Below are 25,704 nucleotides of genomic sequence, written 5' to 3'. Positions count from 1 at the left end.
TAGGATTCCAATAGGGTCTTCCTCGATGCTTCTCTTCTCCATTACTTCCCAAAAAACAGTTCGAGGAGTATCACAGGAGGCGGATGATGCTAATTTTGAAAGTGCATCCGCCTGGTTGTTTTCTGATCTCGGCACTTGGGTCAGATGGAAATCCTCAAGGGAGCCGACTGCTTGTCGGACCGCCTGTAAATACTTGATCATGGCCGGATGGGTTGCTTCGTATTCGCCATTGTACTGACTCACTATCAATTGTGAATCGGAACAGGCGTCTATTTTTCTTGCCCCTGCCGCCTTGCACATGCGGATTCCGGCTAGTAAAGCTTCATATTCTGCCTCATTGTTTGAGGCCTGAAAACTGAAGCGTAGAGCGTACTCGTACCTGTCGCCCTCTGGCGACTGTCATATGACGCCTGATCCACAACCATTTGAAGTAGAGCTTCCGTCCACATATACCTTCCAGACTTGGTCTGTAACTTGAGAGTCAGGAGGACGAGTCATCTCAACAATAAAGTCAGCAAAGGCTTGCCCCTTCACTGCTTTTCTAGGCTCGAAAGTAACTTCGAGGCTCTGTATTTCTATGGCCCATTTGATCATTCGGCCTGACGACTCCATGATGGTCAGTGGCCGCTTGATAGGTTGGTCTGTATACACGACGACTGCATGTGCCAAAAAGTAGGGCTTCAATTTTTTAACAGCCATGAAGAGTGCAAGACCAATTTCTCCACTAAGGGATACCTCAACTCGGCATTTTTTCAGTACGTGACTGACAAAGTAGACCGGGAGCTGACAACCGTCTCTTTCAGCAAGGAGAACAGCGCTTAACGCATGATCAGAGACGGCCAGGTACATGTAGAGTACTTCTTTGGGCAAAGGGCTGACCATCCTCAGAAAGGAATGCAAGTGAAATTTCAATTTCTGGAAGGCCGCCTCAGCATCCGGCCCCCATTCAAACCTTGCCTTTTTCTTAATTGCTTGGAAAAAGTATAGGCATTTGTCGCCTGATCGGCTTAGAAATCTTCCCAAGGCCGCCAGACAACCTGTTAACTTCTGAACCTCTCGGATGGTACGAGGCGACTGCATGTCAATGACCGCCTGCACCTTCTCAGGGTTCGCCTCTATTCCTCTCTGATTGATAAGGAATCCGAGAAATTTCCCAGACTCAACTCCAAAGACACATTTCTTGGGATTGAGCATGATATGGTGCCGCTTGAGTGTGGCGAAAGTTTCTCGGAGGTCCGACAGATGATCTTTCTGAAGTTTAGACTTGACAATCATATCATCAATATATGCCTCGACATTTCTCCCAATTTGATCAAAGAACACAGTGTTTATCATTCGCTGGAAAGTGGTTGGGGCATTCTTAAGACCAAACGGCATGACCGTGTAACAGTATAACCCCTGATCAGTGACGAAGGTCGTCTTCTCTTGATCTTTCTTCCATAAAGGAATTTGATGGAAACCAGAGTAGGCGTCCATAAAGCTCATCAAAGCATGGCCGGCTGTTGAGTCGACCAGGTTATCAATTTTAGGCAGAGGGTAACTGTCTTTGGGGCACGCCTTGTTTAAGTCTGTGTAATCTACACACATTCGCCAGGTGCCATTCGGCTTTTTAACAAGCACCACATTTGCAACCCAGTCTGGGAAGTAACATTGCCGAATGAACCCTGCGTCAAGTAATTTTTTAACTTCGGCGGCTGCCGCTTGACTTCTTTCTTCGCCATGGTTCCGCTTCATCTGCCTTACCGGCTTCTTTTTCGGATCCACAGCCAGTTTATGTACCGCCAGGTCAGGACTAATGCCTGGCATTTCGTGGACTTTGAATGCAAAGATGTCCTTGTATTCTTTCAATAGTTTTTGAAAGTCGTCACCTAGGACTCTCAGAGCAGTCGTCCCAACTTTGACTGTTCGGTCAGGACGCGAGTCGTCTAAGATCAGGTCCGTATGCTCACCAGCCGGCTGAGGGCGGAATTCATCCGACCACTCCTCTGCCAATGATTGCTATTTTCTGTCTTTTCTTGCGGCCCCTGTCTGGGATGCCTTTCTCTTTTTGCTGCCTGCTTCTTGAACAGGCGCACTCTCCTTGACATTGTCAAGGTCTATTTTTCCACCACTCGACCCAGTGGCCATAACAGTGGGCTTGACATCCGAGAGATAGCACTCTCGGGCCATCCTCTGATCTCCCCTTAGGGACCCGACTGTTCCATTATCCCTCTCAAACTTGAGCAACATAAGAGATGGGATTATAACAGCCTTGGAATTATTCAGGGTTGGTCGTCCCAGAATCATGTTGTAGGCCGAGAGTTCTTCAACTACTAGGAACCGGACTACCATGTGTCGTCCTTCCCCTTTTTCGCCTAGGCGGATGGGTAAATCCACTCGTCCCACTGGGTGGACGACTCCTCCTCCAAACCCTACTAAAGGGAAGGATGCCGGATGTATGCAATCAGTCTGATATTTTAGTTTCGACAGACATTTGCTACTGATGAGATCTGAGGAGCTTCCGGTATCTATGAGGATTCGGCCAACTCTCTGGTTGGCCACTTTACATTCAATAACGATAGGGTCGTCATGCGGCCCTCTTACCCCTCCTAGATCTTCTTCAGTGATGACAATCTCAGGAAATGAATATTTGGAGGGTCGTTCTTGGTGAACGGAATTTACATCTAACCGTCTGATATTGTCTTTGTTGCCCCTAATAGTGGGGCCGCCTCTTGAGAAGCCGCCTGCAATGGTGTAGACGACTGCATCATCTGTATCGGAGTTGTCGGCCTGTTGATTCTTTTTGGTCGACTGCTTTTTTGAGGAAGTGTTCCCCGTAGATTTCTTGACATAAGTGTCAAGATCACCTTGCTCAGCCAGGCGGTCCAGATACCGCATGAGACTGATGCATTCATTGGTGTGATGACCAACATCTTCATGATAATCACAGAATTTTTCTTGGTTCCGACTGTTTGCAGAACCCTTCATGGGGACCGGCTTCTCAATTGAGATCCGTCCCTTGATTTCCTTTAGGATAAATTGGTTATCCTTGTTAAACGCATACTTTGGGGAGTATGGTTTGAATTCTTTTTTCTTTTTCTGGGCCGGCTGTTTAGAGGAATCAGCCGCCCAGACCTCTTTTCTCTTCTCGTCTTTGTTTGACGACTGTTTCTGTCGTCCTTCAGTCGCCTGTATATAGGCTTCCGCTTCAATCAAGGCCTCTTGAAGAGTCGCCACCCTCTTTCGGACCAAATCAAATTTGAAGGTCGACCCGTCTTTGAGACCTCTGAAAAAGTCAGTATAGGCTACTTCATCCGGTAACCCTTGAATCTGTATTCTCATCAGGTTAAACCGCCTGATGTAAGAACGAAGCCCCTCCTTCTCGCCCTGCTGAATTGTTCCTAAATCAAGGGTCGTCTTCTTCACAGGGATGTTCATGGCGAAGTTGGAGGTGAATAAGTAAGCAAGCGTCTAGAAGTTATTTACACAACTAGTCGGAAGATTGCCGAACCATTGTTGTGCGGTTCCTTTGAGAGTCGCTGGGAAACACTTGCACCAAGTGGGATCATCCAACCCTTGGAGATACATCAGGTTGGTGAATGCCATCAGATGGTCTTCTGGGTTAGTAGTGCCGTCATAGGCGCCTACTAATACATTTTTCACTTTGGCCGGCTGAGCGGCTTCAGTAATTTCCTTGGAGAAGGCCGACGGCTGTTCACCAAGTCTAAGCAACCGTAGCTGCCAGTCCATAGGTTGGACATTTTTTGCTGCATGTCCACGAAACGGAGGTGGCTGTAAAAAATACTAATGTTGCGGTACAAACGGTAAGTTTGGTACCGCCTGGTCGCTATGTAAGCCGGACTGACGGGAGGTGTCGCCTGACTGACTCTCATGATACGACTGAGTATGCCTCATCGAGGTATTTCGCAGACTGTCTTAGAAGTTTGAAGTAGAGGCCGACTCTGACAATCGGTCACTCTTCTTCTGCTCTAGCAGTAGCCGAGCGTCTGTGTATGTTTTCCTCGACCCGTCCGCCTGAATATGACGAACAGGTTTCCTATTTCCTGGAGTAGGAAATCGGTGTTTTGTGAAATCAAGGGCAGGTGGCTCCCACTTCCTAGATTTAGGATGAGGGGTCGCCTCTCGCCCTTGAACTGGTTTCCTCTTCAGTGAAGTGGAGGGTTTCTTAGCCGACTGCTCCTTGTCCAGAGCAGGCGGCTTCTTGTTGATCAACTCTTGAATTTCTCCCATGAAGTCCCTCATGAAGGTCATGAGTTCGTTCCTTGTGATGGGAGCAGACCCATCAGTCGGTTGCTGCCGAACAGGCGGTGCGCCTGCTGGCTCACTTCCAGTTTGAACATGTTCCCGTTTTCTCCTTTCGGCATGACGGGTACGTCGGGCCCTTAGGGTCCCGTCTGAAGCTGTGTGAGCTTCAACTTCAAATTCATTCTCAGTATCGTGGTCCGACTGAACTTGAGGGTCGTCTAGGGGACGCCTCTCTTCAGGAGTCGGTACAGACGTGGATGCCATCTCAGAAGTACTCTCCCCACAGACGGCGCCAAATGTTTCGGGGTTTTCTGATGTCCTGCGGGAGAGTTACAATTCCGAGACTGGAACCGGACGCATGTACCTGCAAAACAAACGGATGCTCCGGATGATTGGAGATCCGCCTCCGACGGTCAAGTTAGTACTTGATTAAGGAGTAATTAATGCGGAAATTAAAGTGATTGGGTCTCTCTAGGTGAGAGTGTTTAATGTGTGTAATCTGCTTTTTAGCGTGTTCTCTCCCTTAATGAGGATTAAGGGAGGTATTTATAACCTCGGGAAACGTGTCAATCTAGGTTTAGGTTAACCTTGGGCTGATTGGGCTTCCCTCGGGAGTTGGGCCTAGGTGACCGGTTATCCCAGGTGTCATGGGAAGGACATGTGTCGTGTCGTAATTGGTCCATGGTGGACGGATCATTGCTTGACACGTGGCAGGCTCCTATTGGCCCATGTGACGGACACATGGCGGAACCTGATTGGTCCACTTGTCAGATGGTGATTGGTGGGGAAAAATCCCCTAATCAATACCCAATAATCAACTCCACTTACGAACATAAAAATTTGTGTAAATTTCAAGCTTCAATGAGGCCATATGAAAATTAAAAAAATATAAATAAAAAAAAGTTGCGTTGATTAGGGCGATAGTGACAAGTGATAAGAGATTAAAGAAAAGGTATACAAAGCAACATTTTTATAAAAATAACCGAATGAACAATAAAACCAAAGACGTAGTACAAGTGGTAGAGTATAAAACACATTTTTGGGCCTCAACCATCAATTTAAGCTTTTAATTGAGTTGAGTATTGTTTTTTATGTCTTCTCTACATTTCCTTAATTTTAATATATAAGAAATCGTCACCGGCAGCGGCAAGCTTACTGAATCTGTACTGATAATGATAACAATAAAGTAAGTGATTATGTCTGATAATTGAAAGAATATACTTTCTCCATTTTCAATTGATTTTGAAGAGAATTAAGAGAACTAATAATTCACCCAAACAATGTGTTTGGATAAAGAAAGGGGAAGGAAAATAAAGGGATGGAGGAGAAGAGGAGGGCAGGGAAAGGGAGGGGAGGGAAGAATGGTAAGTTTTCCTTCCAAATCTCTCTATTGTTGGAGGGATTAATTTCCTACACTTAAATCCCTCTGTTTCTCTCCCTTTCAATTTCCTTCTTTCCTCATTTGTTATCCAAATAAAAGATACTTTAGAGCAAGTTTAGCCTAAGAGTTGGGGTGACATCATCATTTTGAGTTTTAAGACTTATGCTTAAGACTTTTTCCATTTTTCTTCAAAAATCTCAAGCAAATCTCAAGTTGAGTCTTGAAATTCCAAGACTCAACTTAAGACTTGAGATTGGGACCTACTTCACCCACCTCACTTTTATTTTATTTTTTTTGTGAAAACCTCACTTTTATTTTTATTATCCCTATTATCCCTATTATCACTTTTCTACATATAATATGTCAAATATTTAACTCTTAGGGCTAAAGTGATAAATTTGTGTAAGTCTTAACAAGAATTTGATGACATCATTTTCAATGGGGACCACCAAAAATGATGTCACATTCAAGTCTTAAGAATTCGGGCTAAATTTTCTCTTATCTCACCATTTCCCTTCTCTTCCTTTCCCTCCATTTCCTTAAATCAGTCTCTTACCAAACATTTAAAAAACAAAAAAAAAAAAAAAAATTGCAATTAATCGAAATCAGATGTAAAAGACATCTACAATAACGAATAATGTGAGAAATAATAATTGACCCTTGCCAAATGGTTAATGCAAAATGAAACAATTGCAATTAATCAAAATTTAACTCAAACGATCGCAATTTTTCGAAAACAAGAATGTTAATTTGTACATATCTACTGTCAACGGTTAGATTGGAATTGAGTAAATGACAATTTGAGTATGCCAGACTCAGTTGAATTGGATTTTATATTATTTTCAAGTTAAACGTCTGTTTTCTTTTCTTTCTTTTTTTTTCTAATAACTTCACTCCATTGGAATTCGTATGTAATATTATGAATTTGTAGTCACTGTAGCAATTTCTTAGTTTTGTTAATTGTGCATATAGCAGATTTGTTGAGTAATTGACCTAATTGCCGATAATATGCATTTGCATTTGTGGATTTGTTTCGCATACGTAAAATACAGTAAGTTTTTGATTTTTTTCCCAAAATTTAAAAGGGATACTTGGTCATGTATGATGTATCCAAAAATCTGAAAATAAATAAATAAAAGGAACCAGAAACCCGGTTTTGGAACTTTTACCCAGACCCCCCCCCCCTGGTTCTAGGGTCTAATTCCCGAAAATCACGGACCCAGCTTGATCAGTTCTGGGACTGGTTCTAAAATGTTGGACCCTACTGACCGGTTCTAGAACCAGGTCCTTGGTTTAGACCAGATACCAAGTCCACACTTCCACACAAGATATACATGCAAATGTTAAAAAGTGTGCTGGTAAGATTGAATCTACAGCACCTTTCTATGTCAAAAATGGTCATAGATCATAAACAAGGATTCTATTTTAGCAATCATAAACAACGATTCTATTTTAGCAAAATACAAAATGCTGGCAAGATAAAATCACAAGGTAGAACAAATCTGGCATCTAATGTCCTTAATTGAAGCTCACTTTTTATAAGTTTAAAAAACATTAGAACGAAAATTTCATGGAATGTAGACACCCCCCTTAGAGAATAGATACCTAGCCTACACCTTGATGGCATACTTCCTCATGGGATAGTACCTCTCCCTCTTCTTCTCCCTTTCGGTCTTCAAAGATGCCTGGAAAAAGAAAGAAAATAATACGAAGTAATAGTTAGAGACCTCACAACAGTCGCAAGTCATAACCTCCAAAACTTGTGCAAAATAACCAGGGAAAAAATTTTCTATCGTACAATCCCCCAACCACATAAGGGAAGAAACATATTATGAATATCACTCCTCTAAACCCTAAACTGTTTGATGTGGCACATGCAAACGGGCAACAATGTCGCAACAGCTAATCAAGTTGAGCAAGGGAAACATTCACTCGGATTTTGGTTGATGGCAAAATACAAACTTTCTCTCACAAGAGGTCAACAGCAAAGCACAAGCATTCAGAACTATCATGCCAACAAACTTTGACACGACTATTTTGTCATAACAAAAAAAAAATACTTTGTAGAAATTATCATAACTGCCAAACTCCCTCCATTATAAGATACTCCGTATCCATCATTGCAATTTAGAATGATTACAACCGCCCTAAATGTCTAATACTCATATTACATGACCATCTATAAGCTCCTCCAGCAGGTCAATTCAAATATTTATGACAAGTTGTTGATAAGTGATATACTGTAGGCAATGTACCATTGCACTTAGCTCAAATCAGCTTACACCTCTAAACTTAACAAACTCCGCAACCCTTCTTTGTAAAATTTTCCCTTCTTAATTAAGGTTCAAAATCTAGAGCTCTCATAGGCTCAAATAAACAGGAACAGGTCAAAAGACGGGTAAAAAAATCTGCTAATAAGAGAGGCATTTGGAGTACCGCATATGATCTAGCTTAAAAGCTAATTTAATGACTAGATTAATACAATCCATCTCCAAAACAACACATTGATTTCAATAATCTACGCAGAAATCAAAATTAATCCAACTTCTTATTCACTGTGTATAGATATAAATGAAAATCAATCAAACAATGCCATTTCAGAACACACTCTGTGCTTCTCTCAAAACCAACATAAAAATTGTTATTTAAAAATGCCTCCTTATAGTTACTGAACGGCCGAACCTAATATATTAGCGTGCAATGCCGTATCACTCGTACTAAACCATTACCATCACTCTTAATATTAATGTATACAGAATTAATCAAATGACATAGCACTTCAACATTCAATCCTCACAAAAACAAAAATGTCAATATAAACCTCAAAAATCAAATTCCCTTCAATACAATCTATAAAACATAGAAATAAATCCATTTCACTCAACATTTTACGACATACAAATACAATCGAACCCAAAAACAACTTGCATTATAATCTAAAACAACCTAATAAACATATTTATTTAAAAATGAACAAATCAAATCGGCAAACCAGTGTAACAAGAGATAGAAAATAATACCTGATGCTTAGTGAGGCGACGACGAATGGCACGGGTCTTCTTGGGACGAAGATCAAGTGGCAAGAACTTCTTCTTCTTGTATGCTTCCCTCAATGCCGACTTCTGCTTCTGCGACATCACTGTCAATACTTGCGCAATACCTAATCTCACCACCTTACTGCAAAATCCCCAAAACAAAACCCAATTAATTCAATCAAATTCATCCAATAAACCCTAAAAATCAAAACCATAAAAAATTGAAATCAAAACATACATCTTGGAGAGCTTGTTAGGAGCACCGCCGGTAACCTTAGCAACACGAAGAAGAGCGAGCTCAGCCTTGAGATCCTTAAGCTGATTCAGCAAATCAGCCTTAGGCTTTTGCCTCAACTCATGCGGTTTAATCCTTGCTGCAAAAATTCACACACAAAAAAGAAAATTGAATCAATAAAATCAGTTTGAAGACAATGAAAAAGCTTGAATCAATCGAAAATGGAGGAGAGAGAAAGAGAAAGCGTCGGAATTTACCCATTTCTGTGCTCCGGTGTTTGCTGCAACGACGGCGTGTGTGGAAAAAGGAATGGCTGACCTAGGGTTTATGGTGATTTGATGAATATATATGTGGAGTGAAGTTAGAAGTTGGGGCTTATTTTATAAAGTTAATGGGCCTAATATTGCAACAGGTTTATTGGATTTTGGGGTGTAATATGAGTGCATTGTAGTTCGGTTGGTAGCCCATATAGAGTTTAGGTTGATCCATGATGGGTTGGGATGTTTGAGGCGGGTTAGGCAGGTAATTTTATCCTAAATCAAGTAGGGGGGTCCATTATTCGGATAAAAATCGAAATTCAATCCAATCCAAATCGAATTATCAATTTGGATCGGATCCAAACTTTAAATCGGATCGGATCGGATTGAATTTTTTTGAAAATTCAGATTTTCGGATCGGATCGGATCGGATTGACCTTGTTCGGATCCAAAAAACCGAAATAACCGAATTATGAAAGTGTTATTTTACAAAAAATATTGATAACATTAATCATGTTAAACTATGTTCATGATTATAATAATATTAATAATGTAAACTTATGTTTTCAATACTTGTATAAATCATGTACTACTATACTTTTAAAAATTGAATTTTATTATTGCAATTTTATTTTTGTAATCGCATTAGACCCAAAAAATTTAGCAATGTATTTTGATTCGGAATTTCGGATTGGATCCAAATAACTGAATTATAATTCGGATTGGATCGGATCGGATTTGGTAAGTAATTCAGATCGGATTGGATTTGAAAACTAAAAACCGAAATTTATTTCGGATCGGATTGGATTTGGGCTAAATCCAAACCGAAAACCGAATGGACACCCCTAAAATCAAGTAAGTAAAACTTAATTAGATTCCGGACAAAGTTGGGTATGAGTAAGTAGAGCTGTCAATTCGGGTATTCAAGTCGGGTTTAAGTCAGGTCAAATTAACTCTCTGGTTAACTCAGGATCATGTTATGTCGGGTCAATCTAGCTTCAGATCAGGTTCAAGTTCAGGTCGGGTCAATTTCAGTTCAAGTTATAACGATTCATTCACCTTTTCGGATATAGGTCTGGTTCAATTCGAATTAAAATCAGATCGGGTTCAATTTTAAGTTCGGGTTGTGTTGAGTCGGGTTGGATGGGTTAGCAAGATTGTACATTCGGGTTCGGGTTCCTGTTGAGTCGGGTCCTAGTTCAAGTTCAATTCTAATAAATATCGATGTGGCCAAGTTGAACTATATAATTACGCATTCTATAATTTGATCAAGCATCATCAAGATTTTATTAAACCTATATACGAGTAATAGAGAACAAAAGTTATATAAGCTGAACAAAAGATTTTATTAAATCGGATTAAAGGTTTACAAAATTATACCAGTATATAAGCTGAATAAAAGGTATATAAAATTTTATTAAACCTTCCATGACTCAGGTTCATGTTTTAATTGAGTCGGGTACTAGTTCAGGTTCGTTCGGATTGTTTTCGGGTCGGATTAAATCGGTTGACGGTTACTATCAGGTCGGGATAGGTTCGAGTTCAAGTCACAAAGTATTGGACCAAATGGGCTTTCGCTTAAGTTCAGGTCAGGTTCAAGTCAGGTTACAAGTCAATAGTTTCACCCCATTGTTCGAGTATAGGCTGGGTTTAGATCTTTGTCCTAAAAGGTCGGGTTCTCGGGTTAGGTCAGTTTTTAACAGCTCTATGAGTAAGATCGAGTGCAAGTCAAATTCGGGTCGAGTCATATCGAGTTCGGGTCAGCTCGAATTCGGATCTGACCCAGTTTACTTGGGTCAAAACGGATTTAATAGATTTTTGAATCAATCGTTTCATATTAGGTTAGATCTCAGTTAAAATCAATTCACTTTTGCTTAAAATTTGAGTCGGATTATTTTAATTTTTTGACTCAATTTTATTTCGAATCATTTCAGTTCAAATCATTTAATTTAAATATTAAGAATGTCGGTAAAGTTATACCTCCTCTATTTTATAATAATCGTTACATTTTTCCTTTATGTTCGCCTAAAATAATTTGCAAATATTCTTGTATTATTAATTCTCTCTCCCAGTTACCACACAAACTAATCAACACAAGTATTTTGCTATTGTTTAGTTCCTACCACAAATGCACGGAAATGTTAACATTCACTAACGTATCATTTTCGAAACGTAGAAACGCGTTTCGAAACGCCTGTGAGAGTTTCCTTCCTTCACGATACGTCTCATACAATTTGGAACTATGGATACCTTTGGAAAACTTAATTTAAGGAATGGATAAGCGTTTCCCCTTGCTTTGCCGCTGTAGCCGCCTCGCCGAAACAATGTCAACGCAAGTATCATCGACCAATTTCTTTGATAATGAGGTTAATTTTGGTTTTAATTTGAAGAAATAAAAGAATTCCTCGATCTTATCGTCATTGGCCTCTGCTTGACTGCATAGTAGAAGATTAATTTTGGTTTATGTTTGCAGTTGAAGTGTCTGCATAAATTATTGCTTGAGAGGAAGATGAAGATATTGAAGGTGGGGAAGTGCAGAATTAAGGAAATTTTGGAAGCATTTTTGTTAAATTTCGAAACAATATGAAATGGGCTTGGGCAACCCAAATAAGGAGGAGGAGAATTTGGTCCACAAACAAGGCTTTGGAGCTTCCATACTAAAACCAATTGGCAATAGTAGGAGTTACTCCTCTACCTTATAAAGTGGAACCATTTCTCTTCTTTCTCCAACGTGGGACACTCACAAGTGATACACATTGGGCTCCAACAATTTTTGTTTTTTATTTTTCTTTTTTTATTTCTGACAAGTTGGTATTTTTTTCTAATTAAAATGTATTTTATTTATTTATTTTTCCGTATCCCAGTTTCTCAATATGTTAAAATATCCGTTTCCCCGATTCCCCGTTTTACTGTTTTCGTTTCCCGTTTCCGTGCAACCTAGTTTCCTACCAACCCCACTTGCACTTGTTTATAATTTCTCTTTTACTAGCAATTAAATAATATAACCCCCATTAACTATATTTTTATAATTTTCCTTTGGACTCCATATATTCAATAAGTCAATAACTAATTAATAAACTAGTTATTGGCTCGGGCGATGCCCCGGATCACTAAAAATTTGAAAGTTTGACAGTAAATAAAATTTAAAAGGTTAATGTTCAACAAAATTTATAAGTGAATAAAATTATATTAATAACTTTTTGTCAAAATTAAAATAAAATAATAACTTATGTAAATATTAGGGAGTACTTCATATAATTGCTTTATTGATATTGAATTCTAAAAATTAGCATCCAAGGAATCAACAACAATTAGTGTGTGATTAATGTCTTAATGTGCAATTATTTAGGAGTTACATTATATAGGAAAATTAAGTACAAAGTTTACACATATGAAAGATCTTAAGGTGATGAATGATGACGCATAAGATAGACACCTAATGCTCATGTATGTGGTGCCAAGTCATATGGAAGGAACGGTGACACATGGCGGTAGCATGTAGTCCCTTTGAGTTTTTATAATATCAACAATTTAATACTTAAACAGACACGAGGAGTGCACGTATCACATCTTAGTGTTGTTTTTTACCCTCCAAATCCCTCCTTCCCTTTTTAACCCCCTTTTTTTTTTGTGAATATATATATTTGATACAATTATAATAATATCATTTCAAATCTTTTATTTATCTTTATAATAAAAAATATTACTTTTTATTGAGTGTTCATAATTCTTCCATACAGGTTTACCTAAAATATTGTTCCAAATCTTTTTAATAATCTGATAAACGGAGTAATTTTGTTAAAAAAAAAGTAATACTCCGTAATAAAACTAATTCATATTATTGATATTAAAAGAAATTACTTTAAAGTATTTGTTAAATATTATATTATTTTTTACAAAAAAAAAATTACACTTATCGTGCATGGCACGGGGCCGGGCCTAAGCTAGTTATAGATAAGTTTTAAGTCGAGTTTAATTGGGCCATGGGTAGTTTCAGGTTGGGTAAATAAAGGTCTAAGTCTAATAAGGTATTTTTGGGTATATTTCTTTAGGGTTAGATCGAATTTCAAATCTTGAATTATTGGGTTTAATTGGTTTCATAAACAATGAGTCGATACCAAGTTAGGCTTTATTCGTAAGTTATCGGATTTATGGGGATTGGGTTTTGTATGTGTTGGGGTTGTTTAACATCTATTGATGGGCCTAGAATTGTATAAGGTCTATTTTGTACTTAGTGCTAAATGCTAATGACATGTTGTATACTATACACATTTGAATAATCCTTAAATTTTAAGACTCGTATCAATCAATAATTTAATACTAAAACAGACTCTAGGAGTGACATGTGAGATGACAAACTATAAAGTTAAAATGTACTTTGCACATTAGAATGGGGCCTTTCAAAGGGAGGAAAGTTATGTACCTATTGGTACATAACATGGGCATAATGGTAACTTAGGCCCTGTTCTCTTCACCTTATTTTTGCTGAACTGAAATTATTTTTACTGAAACAAAACTACACTTGCTGAATTTAAATTATTTTTACTGAACTTAAATTAATTTTATTGAACTTAAATTATTTTTGCTGAACTGAAATTATTTTTACTGATTTTTTTAATTATAATTTTTCTTTAAAAAAACTGAATTTTACAGAACTGAACTTATTTTTACTTAACTAAAATTATTTTTACTAAACTGAACTTAAGTTTACTGAACTGAACTTATTTTTATTGAACTGAAATTATTTTTACTTAATATTATTTTTTTTAAGGTGAAGAGAACAGGGTTTTAGTACAACCATAACTCAATAAGGTGATGGGACCATATATTATCACTTTAATTTTCAGGTTTTAATTGTACCACTATAGTCATTTTAATATCATTACAACAAAACTACTATTATACCATTATACTTCAGTGGCATAATTTCATGACCTTTTTTTTCATTGCATAATTTCATGACCTAATGGTACATATATTAGCTTTAAAAGTACGATCTTGCTAACGAGCGCCCCGGGGCGTTAGATAAGGATAAATTATATTGGTTGAAATGGTATTAAGTTAGGAATTCATGACAAAATCACGCGTTATTCGGTGTAATTAATGTTAATTTTATTCTAATATTTGCACTTTAATTCTCTTATCTAACGCCCCGGGGGCGCTCATTAGTTTTTGCCTTAAAAGTATACTACTGTAACAATCTTTAGTGTAATTTTAACTATTTACAGTACTATTGTAATAATAATGATTCATTTCACATCTTAGTGGTACTAATAATGTTTATTTTAAAAATATTTACGAACTGTCATATTATGTACCAAATACATAGCATTCCTCCGTTTCTACTTTCTCCATTAGAATGCGGAAATCATGCAATAGAATGGAGTACGAGTAGAATTTTCATCAACGTTGGACTTTGGTGATTTTCCTTTTGATTGACAAGTCAGCATACAAAATTCCAAATACATGTAGTCCACTCTTATAAGGATGGCAAGAAGTACACGTGTCATATACCTACTTGATAATCACCCAAAGTTGATAACACAAATCCCAATTGACAACCCTTCACCACCAAATAATTGGCCCGCCAAACTTTAACCCCTAAAATGAAAGTTCATAAAATGGCTTAAGTAACAACCATAATAATGTTGGCTACTATACCAAGTGAAGATCATGTTGGCGGGCAGCAGCCAGAGACAAGCGCAGCCGAGGCAACAACGCCAAGGGTGTTGCTCATCTTAGCCGCGATTTTGGAACGTCTAGTGACTAGGAATGATCCACTTATAGAGCATAATGGTCGTAACAACTTGATTCATTATGTTAGTCCTAGGCCATTGGCGGCGGGTGAGCTAGGAATGAGCTTGAAGGTGTTCAATGGGGTCCGAGCGCCAAACATAAGTATAGCCAAGTACTTGGAGAGGCTATTCAAGTACACAAATTGTAGTCCATCTTGTTTTGTGGTTGGATATGTGTACATAGATAGATTGGTGCATAAACATCCCGAGTTGCTCGTTATTTCACTTAACGTGCATAGGTTGCTCCTCACAAGTGTTATGATCGCCTCTAAGATGCTTGACGATGTGTACGCTCTCTATCTTAATCCCTCTTCCTCCTCTATAGAGTTGTGTTACAATTTTCATAGTATTAGTTTTAGAGTTGAGTTGATATTATCATATGTCATGTGTTTTAGTTTTAATTAGATTTGTCACATGCATCTTCTAAATTATAATACAGCTTCATTAAATAGAGCTTCAATAGCATAAATTTGGGAATTGACTAGTTTAAATAGACCCAAGTTTAGGCAAGATATATAATACAACTTCATTAAACAGAGCATCAATAGCATAATTTTGGGAATTGACTAGTTTAAATAGACCCAAGTGTAGGTAATTAATAAGATAAAGAACCATATTTATCAATTTTATGTATTCCCTTCGTTTTTAGTAATGCAAAAATATTCTGGGTTTTGTTAGAAATTTTAAAAGTACCAAAAAAAAAATAAAATTTAGAGAGTAAAAGTTAATTTAAAAACAAGGATGTGAGAAAGTGGTACAACTAGGTGAGAATATCATAAGAGGAGAAAAATACAGTGAAATATTATATGTGACATACATAATATATTTTCAAATATTATAAGTGACATATTATAACAAATATCTATTTAAGAGTGTTCTTTCAAGAAAAAAATTGTTGCATTTAACAAAAAAAAAAAGTAATTAACACTTTAAGTGACTCTGATCGATAAATTTTATAAATGGCAGGCAATACAACAACGCCTTCTATGCAAAAGTTGGAGGAGTAAGCAACTCAGAATTAAACAGATTGGAGCTGGAATTACTTTTCTTATTGAATTTTGAAGTCACGGTTAGTTCACCCATATTTCAGAGCTATTGTTGGTACCTTGAGAAGGAAGATTTGAGAATTGGTTCTACACTTAAAAGAGTTCAGCAACCACTAGCTTTTGATATCAAAGATGATGTGAATGGTATTTGATTGCAATGAAAAACACAAAGTGCTTCAATTTTAGGTAGAAAAGTATACAAGACAGTTGTATCTTTTTTTTTTTTTTCTTCTAACTTTTACTATGTAACATATATTTTTATATTTTATTTATCATTAATTAATTTATAAGGTGAGGAGAAATATTCTACCTAGACCTTAACTTTTACGGTTATTTTGATCAAAACACTGTGGAGTACATACTTGGGAGTGAGAGGGGAAGGCAGATAAGGGATCCTCTTCTAACACTTGCATATGAGAAATTTCGGCCTTGCAATATCTAGGTTACAAGATGAATAATCTTAACCAATTAGGCAATTATAATCTTGTTTAGTACGAGTAGCTAACTTGACATCTTATTCAAAAAAAAAAAAAAAAAAACTTTTTATATGAATTTTTTTTGGTGTTTAGTGAGTCACAAGGGCAAGTGATGAGAATATCCCAACATTTCTTGATGAAATCGAGACATTAGGTTAAAATGCACTTTGTTATAATATATGTTGCATCGTAACGAACATTAAGAGATGCATGATACAAAATTTATACTTCTTCCATTCTTTAATTGTATACATACAGATGAGTCAAATAATATATTCTTTTTTCACAGCTATAATTGATCGATTGACCCCATTGCCGAACGATTTGCAACAACGATCGTATCTTTGTTGATATTTTTATTTGATTCATTCGTCATGTATTTGTTAGATTTAAATCTCTTTGTACATGTCATACAACCTTTTTTATTTAATGAATCAATCTTTCTTTAAAATAAATTTACAATAAAGATTTGAGACTAGTCAGACTACCAATACTTTAGGTTGCATGGGTACATGTACAAAATACATAGAAGAAAACGTCAATCCTAAAACTTGGTCTAGTGGTAAGGATAAGACCTTTCAACCTTGAGGTTGGGGGTTCAATCCTCACTAGTGACACTTTAAGGGTGGGGTAGTATAAGGAGAAAATACAAGTTGATTTTCTTGATGAACAACAATTGTGTTTAGGGGTGTACAAAAATTGGCCCGGACCTGAAACCGGACCTGAACCGACCTGAACCGGACCGGACCTGACCCGGACCTGTTGATTCAGGTCCGGTCCCGGTTCTTAAAAATCCAGGTTCCCGGTCCCGGTCCGGACCTGGTCCAAACCCGGGGTTTTCAGGTCCGGACCTGAAACCCGGGAAAATCGTAATTAAAAAAAAAAAAAAAAAAAAGAAGAAAACCAAACTCTGAAAAATTGAAACTGAGTTTTCGTGGACTTATTTGTATTTTCGGTGGACTCATTTGTATTTTTGGTGTTTGAGAATCGGGACTTTATAGACTTTATGTAGTTTTGTAATTGATAATTTTGGTTTGTATGTAATTATTAAATGATGCAACAGGTCTAAAAATCACAAAACAGGTCCATATGTAGGTCCATATGCAGGTCCAACAGGTTTTGTATTAAAAAAAAAACGAAAAAGACACAAAACAGGTCCATTCAGGTCTTAACCCGGACCGGACCTGATTTTTCAGGTCTGGCCCGGAACCGGACCTGTTAATTCAGGTCCGGTCCCCGGTCCTCATAATTACCCAATTCAGGTCCCCGGTCCAAACAGGTCCGATCCAGGTCCGGTCCGGTTTTGGACCGGTGTACACCCCTAATTGTGTTATCTAATGGCAATATTGTAGATTAGTTCTTTTTTTTTTTTTTTTTTTTTTTTTTTGTCGTTTATGAGTAAAACAACTACTTGAATAGCAGTTCACACAAAACCGTTACTTAGATAAACATAAATCATTTATCAAAAAGATCCTTGGGGCTCCCTTCTATCAAAAATATCAAATGCGACTACTGGAAGAAGTTTCTATGTATCCTAGCTAGGGGTGCTAATTGAGCAGAGCAACTTACGAGCAATTTAAACTTGACTCGGTCAATGTTCGATCTAAACTCGACTCGAGTTTGCTCGTGCTCAAAACTCGATAAGCGTACAAGAAATTCAATATTTTTCTATTCCTTAATCTTTAAAAGCAAAAATTTACCTTGACTCTTAATAATACTACTCACTATGTCCCAGTTTACGTGCAACATTTTGATTGGTCACGCTTGCCGATGCACATGTTTGACCGTTGATATATTATATTACAAATTTATATAAGTTATTAAAAGTTTACATTAAGAAAGTATATATTAAAATAGACCCAACAACATCTTACATAACATTGACTTTTATATAATAGTTAAAAGAGATGGTCAAAAGAAGATGTGTGAATAGTGTAAAATGTCAAACCATTGCGAGTAATTTGGGATGGAGACGAAGTAATAAACTTAAGTAGGAAAAATTTACTACTCCCTACGTCCCAAAACTTTGACCCTTTTGGGTTGATTTTGCGGTTATTAAGAAACTTAAATAAAAAGAAATAAAAACATATCAGAAAAATAAATTTACACGGGGTTTGTAAAAAAGTAGAGAGACATAGTATTAAAAATACAAGAAATAACAAAAATTGATATGAAGAAGCTAATTTTGCACAAATATTGTTGTAAATTGGTGGGTATTTTAATGCAAATGGATCGATCATTTTGAGACTAAAATTAGGCCTAAAGGGTTGAAGGGAGTAGTATATAAAGATAATAAAATATAATCAACAAATATTTGAAATTCAAATGGCATAAACCTTTGAATGGGCAACTCGTTATCAACTCGTCTCGAATCGAAAATCAGCGAACACGAGTCGAGCAACCCTTTGCTCGTAATTGATTGATTGACTCGCTGGATTAGCACCCTAATAAGAGCCAATATCGAATAGAATCTGCAATAGCATATTGGGGTTCTTTATAACCTTCCTGCTGTCCTGCATCGCACTAGACGAGGCTCCTAAAACTTGCGTTTTACTAACGCTTTTTTTTAAATTCCAACATCGCCTGAATCTCGGTTAGCTGCTAGCTACAAACCTTACCTCCATTAACAATGGTATGTCCAAATTCTCTCTCCTCTTCCTCTTTATTCTCCATATTTAGGGTTTTACTCTGCAATTCTTAGTCAAAACATGTTAGATTACTTCTTGTTTTTGTTTTTGTTTATTTTGATTTTAATTTTAATTTTAATTTTAATTTTAACTCACTGTTGTTGTAGATAAATGTGTATGATTGGTAATTTTGCTGGAATCTGGTTCAATTTAAGTGTTTCCTGTTAATTTATGATAAAGGTTTTGAATTTAAGGGTGTGTTTTTAATTTGAAATAATGGGATTAAGAGTGTAAATTGGGAATTTTTCATGAAATTCTAGGGTTATAATGACAGAATATACATGTTTGTGGTATTTGTTTGGATGCTGAGGGTTTTGTATATGTAGGCGGATCCTGAACTGGAAGCTATCAGACAAAGAAGAATGCAGGAGCTGATGGCACAACGTGGCGGAGGTGGTTCGGTATTAACTCAATCAATCGTGTTGATTTATTCTGTAGATTTTTCAAGCTTTTGTGTGATTTATTTGTTACTGCACCGTGTATAGTATTTTACTGACAGTATCCCTCATTCAATTAGGGAAGTCAGCAGAACCCTGAACAACAGAAGGCTCAAGAAGAGGCAAAATTGTATGATTATTTGTTACTGGGTGATTTGGTGGTATGAGTTTATGTTTGTTTGATGTGTTGTTTCTAATTTGTGCTAACCGTTTTTTGGTTTGTTTGGCATATGATATGAAGGGAAGCTGAAGAACGAAGGCAGATGATGCTTGCTCAGATTCTTTCCAGCGAAGCACGTGAAAGACGTAAGCTCAGATAACAAATTAATATGATGTTATTTTATTTTTTATTTACTACTAGTATATTGAGTATTTGCTTATGAGTTTAATTGAATAAATAATTTGCTACTCTTGTATTTTGTCATCATCAATCATCATCATCAAACATTAAGATTTTTTTTTTTTTAATCCTTGTTAAGAGTTTGATTACTTGTAAATTTGAACAGTTTTTGTTGAATACCTAAGTTATTGACTAAAATTAGAGTCTATAAATAATACCAATTAGCGAGCATCACTTTTTTTTTAATGTACTTGTCCACTAGTTTAGATCTAAATTTGGATTAAAAAAAGAATAAAAAAAAATAAAGTAAGAAGATATTGAAAAATTGGGAAAGTGTTTGAGCTACAAACATTTGAGCTATCAAACATTTTGAGCTTTCAATATAACTTTTATGTAAATTGGGAATGGTGAGTTTGTTTTAGGATATAGGGTGTCGGAAGGATATCATCCAAATAATTCCCTATCTAATCCCTATCTAAAATGTTGGTAATAATATTAAAATGTTGGTAATAATATTCACGTAGAGTAGGCATTGCAACGAGAAAAGCCAAAGATAGCACCAAACTCCTCCGGCAAAAGACAGATTTCATCATAATCGAACTTGAAACAATGGGTTTCCGGACTCCAATAATCTAAGGCTGCTCTCAAAAAGTCATGTTCAATTGCTACATTCCTTAATGCTAATAAACCTCTTGCATGAAACAATTCTAGCTCTCTCTTGTCTGCATTGGTCAAAGAATATGACCGGTCACGCAATGTATTATAAAATTCTGAGACATTATTATTGAAATATGAAATTCTAGCTATTTTATGTTTCGGAATTATGCATATCACGAATTAATTGGTCGTAATTTACAGCCAAAAGAGTCCAAAAACGCAAAAAATCTATCCTTTTGCACGCGCAAAAGCACCATTGCACTTTTTGTGCGCCGTGACACGGTTAGGAATATACATTTTATAATGTGCATTTACATGTTTATCCTTATTGATATGTAAAATTTTTATTTTTCCTTTTAATTGTTTTTTATTCATTAATATTGATTGCCTTTTTAAAAAAAAATTAGAATAGTATGCGGACATTTATCTCTCCAAAATATTTGTTTACATAATTTCCTTAACTAATGTGACCAAAAAGGGCAACAATTGAAAAAGCTCTCCAGCATGGCACGAAAAAGTATCTTCTCCTCCATTTTTTCAATGTGAAACATATGCCATGTCTGTATATAACTTTTCATATCTTATTGTCACGTGTTGATTAAGCCCCTTTAGTCCCTATGCATGTTGTCCACTACTGTCAAGACTTCTCTTGATTCTGCTAAGCTAAGTGAGCTACGATTTATGGCTAACGTATTGCTCACAAGTGTTTTTAAAGTATGCTTTGATTACTTGAAAGGAGAATACAATTTGATGGTGTTGGCTAATATGTACAAGTGGGTGGGATGGCCTATTTATACGCATCCATCTTTCATATCTCTAACTCTCTAGAAAATCCCTAATCTCCTCAAATGGAGGGTTTTAGACTACCTTCTAGAGTGTTCCCACCTCCAAAGGAACTACATACAACACTACATACATCCATGCTTAGAATGCACTAGACACTACATGTTTACATACATCCATGCCTAGAATGCACAAGACTGGTAGAACATTGCACCTCATATGTACATACATCGAAGAACCTAGAAACATTCTGCTATAAACAAGATGTTTCTTGAATATTTTAGAGTTATCCCCTCTTGAATACTCCACAACAGATGTCCAAAACCTTCTAGAACTCTCTCCCATTTTTCGGACTCCTTGCTGTCCAAACTCAAATTTCTAGACCTCATCTTGGAAATCCGACACCATTGTGGTCTTACTTGACCTAAAATATGGTGGTCCCCCAAATTAGAGCCCATTTGGAGCCCATTTTCCCCTCCAAATGACCTATAATTGTGTTATTGTCAAATGTGTGTTTACTAGAATTACAAGGCCATGACAAAATTAAGCTCTATAGGAGGAAGTGTGCCCCCGGCACCATGGGCAAGCCCCCTAGCTACAATTATGCCTTGTTGCCTAGTGACCCATCCAATGCTCTTATTTGGTGTGGGAGATGACTCGTGACAATATCAGTGACCTTCCTTGGAAAGTCCTCAAACCACACCCTTTCACCCTTGTCTGGCAGCTACTACTTAGATGTTGTATTAGCCACACATTTTCACTCCCTTTCAAGAAAAGAATAGGCATGAGCTAAACAATCTTGAGCATACCCAGAATGGTGTAAAGCATAGAATTTAATGATAATATCTTTTGTTGAGCATGCCCATAATGGTGTAAAGCATAGAATTTGATGATAATATCTTTTGGTGTAAATAGTTCTTTTATTTTTAAATTTTTTTTGGGGGGTTAAGTCATTCGTTTTAAGCTGTGTATCACTGTATCCTGCGCTTGTATTTGTGTGACAAGTTGGATAACTCCCTTGGTAAACTATATTATGAAGTATCTTTCACTACTACATCTTTATAATGCATTGAGAAATAAACAAGTCCCCTCCACCCCGGTGGTCAATCACTGCAACATCTTTACAATGCATTGAGAAATAAACAATTCCGGCTGTGGCCAAATGAACTTTTGTTTTATTTGTGGTGCATCAGTATTTTTTCCAAGGCTAGAAGCCTAGAATGCCTATTTGTTGAAGAAAGTTTGGATCTAATGGTTCCTATTTTTAATCTTGCCAAGATGCTATCTACACTTGTTGAAGTAAATTGTGATTTTCCTTCGTACATTTACGACTTGGTAAACTATATGATGAAGTATCTTTCTCTAATGATATTGCTGCCAGGAAAGTCATATGAGTTTGGTGGCATGATGAAATGTGCTATTGTAGATTACCTAATTTGATTTGAACTATAAAGTTCACTGATTATATTGAGGCCAGGGTAAAACATTACTATTACAGAGTAGCTATTTTCAATAAGTATATGCTTCGTCCTAGCTTTGATTAGATGTTAGGCACAATTCAAATTTTAATTTATGCTCTTTCTAATCGCTAGAAGCCTAAATTAGTCCATAAAACACCAAGAAATGCGAGGATAGTGAATTTTGCACTATAGCGTGATTTGTGGGCTATCAACAGATGCCACTTTCATTTACATAACTAGATTGGCTCTCTAGATCAACGCCATTATTTAATGCTAAATGCATTTTTTTTCTTTTCTGATCAACAGTTTCTCGGATTGCTCTGGTTAAGCCTGAAAAGGCTAGAGGAGTAGAGGATGTTATATTAAGAGCTGCTCAGATGGGTCAAATTGTTGAAAAGGTCAGACAAAAACCCTTTTATATGGGAACAACCAAGTGTTTGGTAGTTTATTGAAAGAAATCTAATAGAGGTAATATGATGTTTGATACTACAGGTTTCAGAGGAAAAACTTATATCACTGTTGGAGCAAATTAATACTCAGACAGTTAAGCAAACCAAAGTGACTGTAAGTTGTCCTGACCCCATAAGCAAGCAATTCTCTATTTGAGCTTCCGTTCTCTTATTGTGCTTTGTACTCTAATTTTTCAGATCCAGAGGCGCCGAAGTGTTCTCGACGATGATGATTAGATTCATTGCTGCTAAAGAACTGCTAGTTCTAAAGACCTACTTAGTGCTTGCAAGATTTCTTTGATTTTGAATCGTGTAACTATGCTGAGTAGAAAAAACCTGGCTTGTTTATGTATTTGATTGCTATGATAGCAGTTGGTTATTGCTGTTTAACATAAATTTAAGACATTACCCGCTTTTCTTGAAGTGGGATGTACATTTGGAGAAGAGGCCATTGTTTTTGTCATGTGTATACTGTCATGAAACGATGATCCGTTTATTCTGTATGAGATTGAGACCACCTCTAATTAATATGGGTCAAAGTTTCCTATTTTCTTGTTCATGTTTGTCTACTGCTCTCTTTTCCTCGTTTGAATCCTTCCTGTCGTGTGCTGATACCTTGGCAGTTGGCACAACAACTCCCATATGAGGCAATTGCCTATATTGATGCATGTGTCTTGGTGTGTAGTCTTGGTGTTGATTAGTGTCTTGCGTATAGCTATCATAATGCTTGTTGTGTATTTGGGGAAGGTTAGCCTGTCGGGTTTTGCGCAATGCGACTCATCGTGTGTCATACTGCCCACTTTTGCTAGCTAATAAGAATTTCACCAACCAGATAGTCCATAGACGAAAAGCTATTTTTATATATTTATTTATTTATTTTTAATTTTTTTTTCCTTTTGGCAAAGATAGAAAGTATGTTGAGTAGTGTAACTTGTTGTCTATATAGTTATGATTATGCCACATAAGAATCTCAAGCTACTTCCCCTTTAAGTTATAACTAGGTTAGATCCCGTGCCATGCACAGTAATTTCAATATTTATCATTAGTTTAATACAATTATTTTACTATTTATCATTAGTTTGATTCAAATTGCAAAATAAGATGAAAGTTCTGTAATTACAATTTTTTTGAATCTATAAAGAAAACAGAGGAAGAAATGCATGCACGACTAATTAAAATAACCATGGATTACATTACAAAGTTATAGATAATATTACATTATTGTATTATATGACTTTATTCCCGTCATAAAATAAATAAATATATAAATCTTTGTTGAATGTGTAAAAATGAATATACTTGTCAAATAGAAAAGAAATATTATTGTAAAGTAAGTATTAAATTAAATACTTCTCTAAGAAGCTTTGAGAGATTAAAAAAAAAACCCTTTTGGAGGGAAACTTTTTAACCAAGTTATGACAAGTGTCATTTCTGGTTTCGCCTCTAGGTATATTGATGATATGCCAAATTCACTAATGTTTGCTTATTTAACAAGTGAAATTTCCAAAAATAAAATAAAATAAAAACATTGAGCATAAATTACCAGCGAAAAAGAAGAAAGAAAACAAGGATTACGTACTTGGATTAGATGATTTATCATTTTTAGCTAAAAAATTTAAGAAGATACTTCGTGTAGGAAAATTTGCAAATTGCAGCAATTTAAAGTTAGTAATTTGCTAATTGCAGCCATTTAAAATAAAATTGCAAATTGTAACTCAAAAGTTCTTATAAATTGTAAATTGCAGCCTGATTTAACTTTTTCATTGGTTTACGTGTTGAAAAATATTCGGTTAAGATTTTAGAGGTCATTTCAGCTCTTAAGGGCCAAATTGAGCTCGAAATTAGCAGAAAAATAAAGTAAGTGCCTTTAGTCTTATGAAATGTGCAAACGAAAGAAAAATGAGAAAATGTGTTATGAAATTTGGGAGTGGAAGTAGTGTGGAAATGGAGAGAAAAGATATTCCATATAAAGTTTAGGAGTGAAAGATAAGAGAGAAATTGGTGTTATGAAGTTTGACAGTGAAAGAGAATAGTCAACAAAGGTATTGTGAAGTTTAAGAGAGATAAAAAAAAAGAGTGAAAATGAGTGCTTTATGTTTTAGAATAATTGACACACTTAAACTTGACATACATGTTAATTCATTAATTTGATTATATATATATATATATATATATATATATATATATAATTGTTAGTAAGAAAAAAAAAAGTTAATACTATTTGTTTCGGGGTTTTCTGATGTCCTGCGGGAGAGTTACAATTCCGAGACTGGAACCGGGCGCCTGTACCTGCAAAACAAACGGATGCTCCGGATGGTTGGAGATCCGCCTCCGACGGTCAAGTTAGTACTTGATTAAGGAGTAATTAATGCGGAAATTAAAGTGATTGGGTCTCTCTAGGTGAGAGTGTTTAATGTGTGT

At 36.4% G+C, this 25,704-nt stretch overlaps 3 protein-coding genes across 3 annotated transcripts; 2 read left to right on the top strand and 1 right to left on the bottom strand.

Annotated features, from left to right (window-relative positions):
* Positions 1–7,027: 7,027 nt before the first annotated feature.
* On the bottom strand, positions 7,028–9,284 carry LOC110690317 (60S ribosomal protein L35). Its single transcript, XM_021867145.1, has 4 exons — positions 9,154–9,284; positions 8,900–9,035; positions 8,647–8,803; positions 7,028–7,311 (listed from the first exon to the last, which is right to left on the bottom strand). Exons 1-4 carry the CDS (start codon positions 9,155–9,157, stop codon positions 7,237–7,239), a joined length of 372 nt encoding a protein of 123 aa, XP_021722837.1. The 5' UTR covers positions 9,158–9,284; the 3' UTR covers positions 7,028–7,236.
* A 5,426-nt stretch (positions 9,285–14,710) lies between these two features.
* Positions 14,711–16,321, top strand: LOC110690310 (cyclin-U1-1-like). The gene is made up of 2 exons (XM_021867135.1): positions 14,711–15,235; positions 15,915–16,321. Exons 1-2 carry the CDS (start codon positions 14,799–14,801, stop codon positions 16,144–16,146), a joined length of 669 nt encoding a protein of 222 aa, XP_021722827.1. The 5' UTR covers positions 14,711–14,798; the 3' UTR covers positions 16,147–16,321.
* Positions 16,322–18,946: 2,625 nt separating this feature from the next.
* Positions 18,947–23,830, top strand: LOC110690299 (DNA-binding protein DDB_G0278111-like). Its single transcript, XM_021867123.1, has 7 exons — positions 18,947–19,102; positions 19,484–19,558; positions 19,675–19,724; positions 19,836–19,900; positions 23,141–23,232; positions 23,327–23,398; positions 23,482–23,830. The coding sequence occupies exons 1-7, from the start codon at positions 19,100–19,102 to the stop codon at positions 23,518–23,520; spliced, it is 396 nt and encodes a 131-aa protein (XP_021722815.1). The 5' UTR covers positions 18,947–19,099; the 3' UTR covers positions 23,521–23,830.
* Positions 23,831–25,704: the final 1,874 nt, after the last annotated feature.

This window comes from Chenopodium quinoa, unplaced genomic scaffold (genome assembly GCF_001683475.1).
Source record: "Chenopodium quinoa cultivar QQ74 unplaced genomic scaffold, ASM168347v1, whole genome shotgun sequence".
Taxonomy (NCBI): domain Eukaryota; kingdom Viridiplantae; phylum Streptophyta; class Magnoliopsida; order Caryophyllales; family Amaranthaceae; genus Chenopodium; species Chenopodium quinoa.
The sequence above is the reverse complement of the archived record's forward strand: the minus strand, read 5'-3'. Positions and strand labels throughout refer to the sequence as shown.

Excerpts from the sequence above, each read along its gene's own strand:
- LOC110690317 (XM_021867145.1), bottom strand. Across the intron at positions 8,804-8,899 it reads CCTAACAAGCTCTCCAAGAT|TAAGGTGGTGAGATTAGGTA; the intron begins GTATGTTTTGAT and ends GGGATTTTGCAG. Across the intron at positions 7,312-8,646 it reads GTCGCCTCACTAAGCATCAG|GCATCTTTGAAGACCGAAAG; the intron begins GTATTATTTTCT and ends TTCTTTTTCCAG.
- LOC110690310 (XM_021867135.1), top strand. The coding sequence starts at position 14,799 with ATGTTGGCTACTATACCAAGTGAAGATCATGTTGGCGGGCAGCAGCCA. Across the intron at positions 15,236-15,914 it reads TCTAAGATGCTTGACGATGT|GCAATACAACAACGCCTTCT; the intron begins GTACGCTCTCTA and ends TATAAATGGCAG.
- LOC110690299 (XM_021867123.1), top strand. Across the intron at positions 19,559-19,674 it reads AACGTGGCGGAGGTGGTTCG|GGAAGTCAGCAGAACCCTGA; the intron begins GTATTAACTCAA and ends TCATTCAATTAG. Across the intron at positions 19,901-23,140 it reads CAGCGAAGCACGTGAAAGAC|TTTCTCGGATTGCTCTGGTT; the intron begins GTAAGCTCAGAT and ends TCTGATCAACAG.